This window comes from Littorina saxatilis, unplaced genomic scaffold (assembly GCF_037325665.1).
Source record: "Littorina saxatilis isolate snail1 unplaced genomic scaffold, US_GU_Lsax_2.0 scaffold_707, whole genome shotgun sequence".
Taxonomy (NCBI): domain Eukaryota; kingdom Metazoa; phylum Mollusca; class Gastropoda; order Littorinimorpha; family Littorinidae; genus Littorina; species Littorina saxatilis.
The window spans coordinates 57,637-69,844 of NW_027126751.1; the positions used below are offsets into that span (position 1 = coordinate 57,637).

At 42.4% G+C, this 12,208-nt stretch overlaps 1 protein-coding gene across 1 annotated transcript; it reads right to left on the reverse strand.

Annotated features, from left to right (window-relative positions):
- Positions 1-328: 328 nt before the first annotated feature.
- Positions 329-11,103, reverse strand: LOC138955253 (ubiquitin carboxyl-terminal hydrolase 5-like). Its single transcript, XM_070326894.1, has 8 exons — positions 11,032-11,103; positions 9,216-9,338; positions 8,438-8,526; positions 6,583-6,687; positions 5,629-5,772; positions 5,039-5,169; positions 4,209-4,341; positions 329-2,666 (listed from the first exon to the last, which is right to left on the reverse strand). Coding segments are annotated over exons 1-8 (900 nt in total). The 5' UTR covers positions 11,034-11,103; the 3' UTR covers positions 329-2,493.
- Positions 11,104-12,208: the final 1,105 nt, after the last annotated feature.

The window sequence follows — 12,208 nt, forward strand, 5'->3', positions numbered from 1 at the left end:
TATATTTTTGTTTTCACATTATTGTCTTAGTCATAAAATGTGGCCTGGTGTGCGAGCGAGAGAGAGAGAGAGAGAGAGAGAGAGAGAGAGAGAGAGAGAGAGAGAGAGAGAGAGAGAGAGAGAGAGAGAGAGAGAGAGAGAGAGAGAGAGAGAGAGTGTGTGTGTGCATGTGTGTGTGTGTGTTTCTTCTTGATATAAATCAGCCACTGTACTTACATTGAACAATTAAACCCTTTTTACTAAAGTATTTTCTATGCTCTCTCTCTCTTCCTCTCTCTCTCTCTCTCTCACACACACACATGCCAAATCATTAAACGACACAAAAAAGTACTGTTGCTGTTTCCCTTCAACTGTAATAAATTGCAGCATCTTTACAAGTACACATTTCATCAGAGAACAGAAAAAAAGCATGGTGCTTATTTTGCAATAACTTAATTCTTCAAAACCCTTGTCAAAACCCTTACACATTTCTGCAAATTACAAAACAAAACAAAAGAATTGCACAGGTGCAAAAAGTATCACTTGCAAAAGAGATTACCTCTCAAAAAAAAAACCTTGTAAAAGAAATCATTGTGTTTGCTGCATTAACAATTTAACAAAAGTAAAAAAAAGTAAAAAGAATGATCTTAAATCACAGGAGACAAACAGGTAGTAGACATTCCAGTGCCAAGTCTAACCGCTGTCATCCGAGGCAAAAACAAAATTCAAACTCTTACAACATTGACCTCAACAATCTTTGCTCACCTGAGATTCTGTGTCATTTTAACCCTCGCCGTAGGTCGCTAAAAACATTCTTTGCAGCACGTCGTGAGTACTTATGTAACCATACTTCTCAAAGAAGGAAAAACATGCACGGGTAAACAAAAAAAGAAAAAAATACAGAAATCAGGCTTTTCATTGAATTAGATTATCAAACTAAATATATTTCCGATTTTGTACTTACATTTATCTTTTACGTGTGTAATTACGCACCAAGTTAATTCTTACCTGAAATAAACAGGAACCATAACTCAGCTTTTATTTTGACATCGAACCCACAATTATCTCCCTTACACTGTTAGAAGTATGGTTACATTTTGTACTTACATTTATCTTTTACGTGTGTAATTACGCACCAAGTTAATTCTTACCTGAAATAAACAGGAACCATAACTCAGCTTTTATTTTGACATCGAACCCACAATTATCTCCCTTACACTGTTAGAAGTATGGTTACATAAGTACTCACAACGTGCTGCGAAGATAGTCGATGTTTGACCTTTGTTTATTTAATTACCTGTCAATCAATTTTAATGCGGGTTTAGGAGATAATAGATTTTTAGGTGTTTGAGGCATTTCCAAAAGCTCATTACAGAATTCCACCTAGTTTTCGAGATATTCGCAATTAAAGTCCGGACTGTTACTGAAGTACTCACGACCTACGGCGAAGGTTAACTGCATTCCCCCGTTGTATTTTTTTTTTTAATGAAACAAAGACTCTCTTCCACAAAAAATCAGCCGATCTGCACCCTGTTACTTTCACTTTCTTCAACCAGAAGTTTATAATTATATAAACTGCATGAAAAAAAAGCATTCCAAACAGAACTGCAAGTGCTGTTCTAAGAATCAATTCATCTCATTGTATCCAGTGCCATGTCACATACCATTCTCAAATCAGAGAGGTATAGACTATACTTAAAAGGATTCAACAGTCACATGTGTAATTTCTTTGTGCTTGTTTGTTTGTTGTTCCGAAGAAGCTTCCATATAGGTGAAGAAAGGACTCTTTGTGTGTGTGTGTGTGTATGTGCGTGAATGCATGCATGCGAATGTGCGTGTGTGTGTGTGTGTGTGTTGTCCTTGTATTGGTGAGTACAGATTTCTTTTGTTTTTTAACTTTGTTCATCTCATTTTGTTGTTTAGATGTGTCATTCCTTTGTAAATCCCAACTTGCAGTCATGTGTCTACCGTTGTTCAGTTTGTGCTGGTGATTTGGCAAATGAGGGACCAAGCAATAAGGAGTTTTAGAGGAACTGGGCTACAGCAGGTTGGCAAATGAGAGTGTGAACAATTTTTAAACAGGCGAAAACCATTTCAGGGGGAATACAATCACATATTTCAAGGGGTAAAAAATAAATCACAAGAAATGCATAGAATGTGTGATTTTGATACAGCAGTGTGTTCTAAGCCTGTCTATAACTGGGCGAAGTCGACTATGCGCAGTATCCTTCGCGAAGCTGGCCGCGAGCATGATCCTTTAGCACTGAGTTTTGGGTAAAAATACTTCGCAAAGTCGACTACGCGCAGTATACTTCGCGAACCTGGCCGCTCAAAGCTTTAGCACTGAGTTTTCAGTAAAAAGACTTTACGAAGTTGACTTCTTGATGAATTAAGGATGGGCTTAACACACACAGCGTTCAGTCCTCAGAACAAGACAAATAAGGTGAACATCAACACAAAAACAGAAGCAAAAACCCAGGACATTTCAAACCCGCACCAAGCACTAGTCAAGCACTACACTCGTTGATACAGATACAGGTAGGCAAGGTCCCTGGGCGGGTGTTCGGAGAGCGCGACCTTCTCGTCGTTATAGATGACCCAGCGACCTTGGCGGAGAATGTGGCAGACGTAGTGACCGACGCTGGTGGAGGTTCCCATGTGTGAGATGAATGCCACCAGCTTGTACTCTGAAAGAAGCAGCCAGAAATTACAACCATTCTAAGGATAAGGATAAGATTTCATTAAGTCCTGTCCATCATAAAGACCATCCCCTCCTCATCGTGGTGTGGTGGTGTCGGAAGAAAATCGGCTATGCCGTCGGAAGAAAAGCGCTGAAATTTCACTGTCCCTAAAACGTAGGGGTGATTTTTCATTGTGAGAAGTATACTGGTAGGGTTCTCCCTTGGCGGACAGGTTGGTTGCTGGCTAACGGGGCTCTGGTGAAGACGGAGGTGTGCTGGACAGTACCGGTGTGACGGCACAGAGGCCCAAGGACACAAGCGGTCATCTCAGCAACCTCCAAACGGGTAGACTGGACTCGTCAACCCTGGCAGGTAACCAGTCTAGGAGAAGGGAAACTCCGAAATAGAACCACGGGCAGACCAAGCTCAACAGCCCAGGAAGGCAATTGGTCTAGGGGAGGGACCCTTGACCAACGTCCAAGGCCGAAGTCGGAGATGCGGGACCCCCTGGGTGCCAAAAAGCGCTGCATCACGCAAATCACAAAATGAGAGAAAGTGAACGACGAAGAAGAAGAAGAATTAAGTCCTGTGAGGTTACCCCCATGGAAATTCGGGCTGCTGTCTCCCTGGGGAAAGCTAGCTGCCATACAGTATGGTGCTACCCAATATTTGTTTCATTTTTTTCTGCATGCGTGTATTCATGTTTCCCAGCCTTGACACTTTCACTGTGAGCTTGGGATCTTTACCGTGCGTATGTGTGCACACTAGGGGTGTTCGGACACCGAACTCAAACACAGACTGCAATCTCTGAAGCTTGGTGACAAGACAAATGCAAAGACATCTGTGCATGTACTTGAAAAAAGAAATCAAAACGAAGAAGCCCATTTGTGTCCTCTTATTTTCTGAAAGACACTATCTAGAATATGTGACCCTCCACCACGGAATGAGTCGCATGTCACCTTTGCATGATTTTCATATTTTTACATTTTTCTAAAGAGTTTGTTATGCTCTATCCAGTGGTGCAAACCGTTTTAGAAAAGAGCAAACACTGTTTGAGTTATAAGCCTGTGACTAAGGTGACCCTCACACTGTTACCAGACACTCCTCGGACTTATATTAAGCCTAGCGCAGAACCGCGCGAGGTGACATGCGACTCATTTCGTGGTGGAGGGTCATATGTTAACTCTTCTTCTTCTCTTTCATTCCCTCGTTTTTGTTCGTTTCGTTCTTACATTTTTTGGGGAGGGTGAACAAGGAACGAACTAACAAACTTTATTTTACAAGGATAAAGGTTTAAGGCACATTTTCTTGTCTAAAAATTTGTCCAAATACAAGACATATAATATTCACAAAACAAGCAAATAAATGGAAAAAAAAAAAAAAAAAAAAAAGCTAAATGCAACCAGAATATCAAAGTTAGAAAGACCGCAATAAAAAAGAAAAGAAGAAATCAACCGCACACACACAAAAAAACAACAACACCCAACAACAACAAACAAACAAACAATCATACACACATAAATGGGCAAAAGAATTGTGTTGACTTACTCTCTGAGCCGTCACGGAACTTCATCCCCTGCTGACCGGCAGCACCCTGAGTATCCATGGGAACTTCCTCGGGCTGGTCAAGCTCCTCCGTGTGACTGAAGATCCAGTCCGCCGCCCGCTCCACGTTGTTGTCCTGTTCACGGCGCAAACACATCAGTTACAGTTTATGCACAGAAACTCCTTCTTCTTCTGTGTTCATGGGCTGGAACTCCCACGATTTATTCTAAAGAATGACACTTCGAATGCTGTCAAATAATACTCTCTTTATCTAAAACATACTGAAAAGCCAGTTTTGTCGGTGGGTGCTTTACAGAACGGCAAGGCACCACCCACCCTCAGAGTGTGCAATGCTGACCAGCTCACTTGAAAATGTCCTTGTCAACATTCGGAAGAATCAAATGAAATTGCGCCTCTCAATTAACGCCAAATATATCTTCATGTCATTTCCTTTCTGTCTGGCGTTGATTCTAAATCTGTCGCTCTATGTTGGAAAAGAAATATCTAAGCAACTGAAAAGCATGTTCAATCTTGTGAAATTGTTGTGTGAACACATTTCACCTGTTACTATTCATCACGTCAGGTGAGTGATTTGCTGACCCAGGTCACAAGAATGCTTTAATTTGACAGGCATAATCATATAGGAGCGATCCAATTCTCATTGCGGCTATTTTGTCTAATTCGCGGGGTCGCTTAAACAATTTTTTTGGTCAAAATAGACAGTAATAAAACCGTTGTTTCTAATATGCTGACTGTTAGCAAATAATAAGACATTTCTCAAAATGATATCAGCATTCGTCTGCCAGCTCATATTAGAAATAATATCTACTCACAGTGGCTTTGAGAGCCTTGATGGCCTGTGGGCGAGAGAAGCCCATAGATGAGATCATGGCCAGTGCATCTTCGTTAGGAACAAACTCCGAGGTCTTGCCCTTGGCTACCAGCTGTAGTGGGTCACCAAAGTCTGCACACAGTCATGTTCATGTTATTTACCATGAAATTGAGTCTGGGACATTTATAAAAAGCATTTTTGTAATAATACAATGCTTATACAACTCACCTTTCGTAATACGCATCATATGAATCAATATCAAATATTAGTAACACTTTGTTTTGTGTACAACAAAACCTTCCAATAACCTCTAATTCTTGTTTTTTGATTCTAAAATATTTGCTGTTCTATGAGGAATGATCCAAACAAAATGATTGCTTTTACAAATGTCCAAGGTCACTGATCATAAATAGAGACTACTACATGCCTTGATGTGTGATATCAGGTTTACGCAAGTTTTATTTTTAACATATTGAAATGTGAGCTAAAGCAAATTTGAAGAGTACAGGTTTACACAAGTTTGTTTATTTAGATATTGAAATGCGAGCGAAAGCAAATTTGGAGAGTTGGTGTTGCAGAAACCAAGCTCACCTGGGTCTCCCATGTGCTCCATAACCCAGTTCATTGCAGGTTCGATTCCCTGGCTCTTCGTGTGGTAGACGGCCTTGCGACATCCCTCCAGTGGGAATCCCATATCCACCAGTTGGGCCACCATACCCTCGTCTATCCTGATTTCTGAAACATCAACACAGCAATGTTAGGTTGTGGTGATAAGGTCAAAGAAAAAAGGGAGAATGAGAGAGAGAGATCATATCAATTCAAATCAAATCAAATCTTATTTCAAGAAGGTTTTGGCATAAGCAATACAAACCAGCTTTTTTTCAACCAGCCCTCGCCCAGAGAGGGGGAGAGAGAGAGGGAGGGTGGAGAGAGAGAGAGGGAGGGTGGAGAGAGTGAGTGAAAGAGAGAGAATGTGTGGAGAGAGAGAGAGAGAGAGAGAGAGAGAGAGAGAGAGAGAGAGAGAGAGAGAGAGAGAGAGAGAGAGATGAGTAAGTGTATGTGTGCATGCATGTGTGCGTGTGTGTGTGCATGCATGACTCAGTGTCTGTGTGTGTGCGTGTGTACGTACATTCATGCGTGTGTGTATGATGGATGCATGTGTATCATAACCTTCATTCCTCAAAACTACACACATTTGCACTACTATGTCACAAGAAAAGCTCTTCTTTACATGTTTATCCACAAACAAAGTAAAGAAACAAAACCCCAGAAAGACACTTTAGAATATTCACTAATTATGATCACCGTCTATAACTATTTTTTTTTCCATGTGGCATATTTGCAGGTGATTTAAGATCACTTTCTTTATTTGGTGTTTAACGTCGTTTTCAACCACGAAGGTTATATCACGACGGGATTTAAGATCACATCTCATCTGCTAATGTAAGATATCTATTAATATTAACCTGGCTGTGGGGTCCTGATTTGGCCTATATGGTCCGCTGGACCCAAAAAGCAACAGATATCAAATCATATCATATCAACCTGGCTGTGCTGGTTGATCAGAGGGTAACTCCTCCTCATTGGGTTGCTTCCCTTTGCCACGAAGTGCTGAGAGGTCGAGTTCATCTGGTACCTCAATAGACACATCTGAAAGAAAAAAGAAAGTCAAATTATGTCGGTCGGTTAATTTGTTAAGTTTTTAATTGAAAAAAATAATTCCCATACGGGAACACTTTTCTGTTAAAAAATGCAGCAGCTGCATGAAAAGACAATGAAAGAAAAACAGGTATTTGCAACAAAAAACAGAAAAAGAAATTCACAGCAAACTGGCTGGAAAATGCAATTTAAGACATGTCTCCTTGCTCGTACAAAGAAGCCAAGACTCTTCTACAACGGAAGAAGAAAGAAAACTGGAAAAAGAGAAACGGAGACTACAACCCACAGGAAGACCCCATCAACAAACTAGACCGGAGAAGCCAAACCACCATTTTTCGTCTAAGGACAGGGCACTGTGGACTGAAGAAACACCTCAAGAGACTGGGCCTTGCGGATGACGCACACTGTGAATGTGGCTCGGAAGAGCAAACTCCGGAGCACATTCTCCAGAACTGCCCCCATCTAGAGACAATACGCCAGAAGTTCTGGCAAGAAGAGACCAGTGTTGGAGCCAAACTCTGGGGTCCTGCCGACGAACTGCGCAAGACTGCGGACTTCCTGGCAGCCACTGGTCTGAGGATTTAGCACGGCCATCAACATCGAACGCAGAAGAAGAAGAAGTCTCCTTGCTGCCCACACCCTTTCCCCAGGGAAAACAGCAAACAAAATAAAATTTTAAAACAAGTCGCGTAAGGCGAAAATACAACATTTAGTCAAGTAGCTGTCGAACTCACAGAATGAAACGGAACGCAATGCAATTTTTCAGCAAGGCCATATACTCGTTGCATCGTCAGTCCACCGCTCATGGCAAAGGCAGTGAAATTGACAAGAAGAGCGGGGTAGTAGTTGCGCTAAGAAGGATAGCACGCTTTTCTGTACCTCTCTTTGTTTTAACTTTCTGAGCGTGTTTTTAATCCAAACATATCATATCTATATGTTTTTGGAATCAGGAACCGACAAGGAATAAGATGAAAGTGTTTTTAAATTGATTTGGACAATTTAATTTTGATAATAATTTTTATATATTTAATTTTCAGAGCTTGTTTTTAATCCGAATATAACATATTTATATGTTTTTGGAATCAGCAAATGATGGAGAATAAGATAAACGTAAATTTGGATCGTTTTATAAATTTTTATTTTTGTTTACAATTTTCAGATTTTTAATGACCAAAGTCATTAATTAATTTTTAAGCCACCAAGCTGAAATGCAATACCGAAGTCTGGGCTTTGTCGAAGATTACTTGACCAAAATTTCAACCAATTTGGTTGAAAAATGAGAGCGTGACAGTGCCGCCTCAACTTTCACGAAAAGCCGGATATGACGTCATCAAAGACATTTATCAAAAAAATGAAAAAAACGTATGGGGATTTCATACCCAGGAACTCTCATGTCAAATTTCATAAAGATCGGTCCAGTAGTTTAGTCTGAATCGCTCTACACACACACACACACACACACACACACACACACGCACACACACACGCACACACACACGCACATACACCACGACCCTCGTTTCGATTCCCCCTCGATGTTAAAATATTTAGTCAAAACTTGACTAAATATAAAAGCAAACATACTAAAAATAATTACTAACACTCTCTTACAGAGTAAAACAACACCCACCTAAACGCCCATAATATGAAAACATATAATCAAGACATGGCAGAATGCTGCTCAGGTGTGTTCACTGTACACCTTACCTAGTTTCTCAGGTGTGTTCACTGTACACCTTACCTAGTTTCTTTGGTGTCCAGTCCAAATCAACAGTGAATTTCTTGAGTTGTAGAAACAGGTAGTCAGGGAAAGAAGCCAACCTTGTGGTTCTGAAATGATAAAAGCATATACGTGTATATAATAGTACTGAATTACATGTATTCAGGGATGAAGAAATTGAGACTGAGTAATTGCTCTTTGCCTTACAAAACAAAATTCCTGCTCCTCTTTTTGTTGTTGGTGTTGCTATAAATCTATTAGGGATATTTCAAGTTAGGTTGATACACTTGGGCCACAAACCAAGTATTTGCACGCCTGCACTCCCATACATACACACATGTATGCATGCACGCACACACACACACACACACACATGTGCATATACACACACACAACACACACACACGCACACACACACGACGCACGCTCGCACGTATGCACGCACACGCCCTGTTTATGATCTTCATAACAAAAAAACAAAACAAAAACAAAAACAAACAAAATTCCATCTCACACGGCATAATTAAATTGCTGCGCCTTGAATATGTGCGCGATATAAATTGCATAAAAAAAAATTGAAATAAAAAAAAATCCCTGCGCTTAGAACTGTACCCACGGAATACGCGCGATATAAGCCTCATATCGATTGATTGATTGATAACAGAGATGTAGCCCCACATTTGTTTAAATCTAAAACCTGACAAACTCCCCCCCCCCCCCCCCCACATTCTGTCACCCATTCCTGCCCTTCCCCCACCCCCTCTTTTCTCGTGTTCACTACATGTAAAGAGGTACCGACTTTTTAGCCTGTGTCTTGCCCTGAATGGCGCTGCTGTAGAAATCGTCCACCAGCTCCTCGGCAGCAAAGCTACTGATGCAGTCCAGCAGTCGGATCCTGGGCCTCACCATCTCCTTGGGGTCCCTGCAAAGGAAATCAAGTACAGCATCAACATGTGACAACAGAAAACACATAATTATCAGCGCTAAAGATTATTACATGACAACTTCACACCAGGGCATGGTAGAGTAGGGGAGGGCAGGCTAGGCTAGGGTAGGGTAGTGTAGTGTAGGGTAGGGTAGTATGGGATAGGGTAGGGTAGTGTGGGGTAGGGTAGAGTAGGGTAGGGTAGAGTGGTGTAGGGCAGGGTAGAGTAGGGTAGGGTAGTGTAGGGCAGAGTAGGGTAGTGTGGTGTAAGGTATGGCAGGGTAGGATAGTGTAGGGTAGAGTAGGGTAGTGTAGGGTAGGGCAGGGCAGTGTAGTTTAGGGTAGAGTAGTGTAGGGCAGAGTAGGGTAGTGTAGTGTAGGGTAGGGTTGGGCAGGGTAGGGTAGAGTAGTGTAGGGTAGAGTAGGGCAGGGTAGAGTAGGGTAGTGTAGGGTAGGGTAGTGTAGAGTAGGGTAGTGAAGGGTAGGGTAGTGTAGGGTAGAGTAGGGTAGTGTAGGGTAGTGTAGGGTAGAGTAGGGTAGTGAAGGGTAGGGTAGAGTAGGGTAGGGTAGGGTTGTGTAGGGCAGGGCAGGGTAGAGTAGGGTAGTGTAGTTTAGGGCAGAGTAGGGTAGGGTAGTGTAGGGTAGAGTAGGGTAGTGAAGGGTAGGGTAGGGAAGTGTAGGGTAGAGTAGGGTAGTGAAGGGTAGGGTAGTGTAGGGTAGAGTAGGGTAGTCTAGGGTAGGGTAGTCTAGGGTGGGGTAGTGTAGGGTAGAGTAGGGTAGTGTAGGGTAGAGTAGGGTAGTGAAGGGTAGGGTAGAGTAGTGAAGGGTAGGGTAGGGTAGTGTAGAGTAGGGTAGTGTAGGGTAGTGTAGAGTAGGGTAGTGTAGAGTAGAGTAGGGTAGTGAAGGGTAGGGTAGTGTAGGGTAGAGTAGGGTAGTGTAGGGTAGAGTAGGGTAGTGAAGGGTAGAGTAGGGTAGTGTAGGGTAGAGTAGGGTAGTGAAGGGTAGGGTAGGGTAGAGTAGGGTAGTGTAGGGTAGAGTAGGGTAGTGAAGGGTAGGGTAGTGTAGGGTAGAGTAGGGTAGTGTAGGGTAGAGTAGGGTAGTGAAGGGTAGGGTAGGGTAGTGTTGGGTAGGGCAGGGTAGGGTAGGGCTAGGTATGGTTGGGTAAGGTGAGGAAGGGGAGATGAAGGGTATGAGAGGTTAATGTAAGGGTAGAGTAGGTAGCATAAGGAAAGGTAGGGTTAGGTACAGAAAGGTAATCTATAGTTCTGAAAGTTTCCCCAAGTCAGAGTGTTACCAAATGGAATTGTTTTCAAATAAAACATTGAATTAGGAACACATTAACACAACTCTTTTTTGCTTTGCATTAGTGCACACACATATGCACATGCAAGTAGGCACACACACGCATTCATTCTCTCTCTCTCTCTCTCTCTCTCTCTCTCTCTCTCTCTCTCTCTCTCTCTCTCTCTCTCTCTCTCTCTCTCTCTCTCTCTCTCTCTCTCTCTCTCTCTCTCTCTCTCTCTCTCTCTCTCTCTCTCTCTCTCTCTCTCTCTCTCTCTCTCTCTCTCTCTCTCTCTCTCTCTCTCTCTCTCTCTCTCTCTCTCTCTCTCTCTCTCTCTCTCTCTCTCTCTCTCTCTCTCTCTCTCTCTCTCTCTCATGGAGTATCACAATATTCCGAGTCAAGACTCACATCTTCTGTTCTTTTGATTCCTTGTCAGCCTTCTTCAACTCATACGCAGCAACCTCTTCTGTAAACACACACAAATGCCAACAAACTTTTTCAACCTCCACAATTTGTACAAGAAAACAATTTTTCGAAGACTTTTTTTCACAAAGATCTGTACAATAAAATAAAATAGGAAAGCTTGGTAAAGAAACAATTCTTAAATTTTGTGCCACCTCTGTAATGAAATTGTGGGGAAGAAAAGTCAAACAGGCAGTATATGTTTCCACAGTGGCTTTCTTTATTTCTTCATTTGGTGTTTAACGTCGTTTTCAACCACGAAGGTTATATCGCGATGGGGAAAGGGGGGGAGATGGGATAGAGCCACTTGTTAATTGTTTCTTGTTCACAAAAGCACTAATCAAAAAATTGCTCCAGGGGCTTGCAACGTAGTACTATATATGACCTTACTGGGAGAATGCAAGTTTCCAGTACAAAGGACTTAACATTTCTTACATACTGATTGACTAAAATCTTTACAAACATTGACTATATTCTATACAAGAAACACTTAACAAGGGTAAAAGGAGAAACAGAATCCGTTAGTCGCCTCTTACGACATGCTGGGGAGCATCGGGTAAATTCTTCTCCCTAACCCGCGGGGGGTCTCCACAGTGGCTGGTCAAGTTCTGGCGCAACATAAACGTGATTTTAAGAACGCGTCAAAATGTCCCTACATTGTAGCTGGCCTTTCATGATGTGAATTTCTTTCATGATGTGAATTTTGGTCAAAATAATAGACGAAAGGGACAACATGTGTTCGTTCATGGGAGGTGTTCTCTTACTGGAGGTGCCAACCATCACAGGGACGACCATACAGTGGAACCCCCCTTTTCAAGACTACCCCCCTTCCCCCCCCCCCCCCCCCCCTCCCATCCCATCCCCCTTCTTCTGCGTTCGTGGGCTGAAACTCCCACGTACACTCGTGTATTTTGCACGAGTGGAATTTTACGTGTATGACCGTTTTTTTACCCCGCCATTTAGGCAGCCATACGCCGTTTTCGGAGGAAGCATGCTGGGTATTTTCGTGTTTCTATAACCCATCGAACTCTGACATGGATTACAGGATCTTTTTCGTGCGCACTTGGTCTTGTGCTTGCGTGTACACATGGGGGGGGGGGGGGGGGGGGGGGGGGGGGGGGGG

What these genes read in the sequence shown, in the direction of transcription:
- LOC138955253 (XM_070326894.1), bottom strand. An exon ending in GGCAAGACACAGGCTAAAAA is followed by an intron (nt 8,527 to 9,215) that starts GTCGGTACCTCT and finishes TTATCATTTCAG; the next exon opens with AACCACAAGGTTGGCTTCTT. An exon ending in TCAAGGCTCTCAAAGCCACT is followed by an intron (nt 4,342 to 5,038) that starts GTGAGTAGATAT and finishes CGCCGTGAACAG; the next exon opens with GACAACAACGTGGAGCGGGC.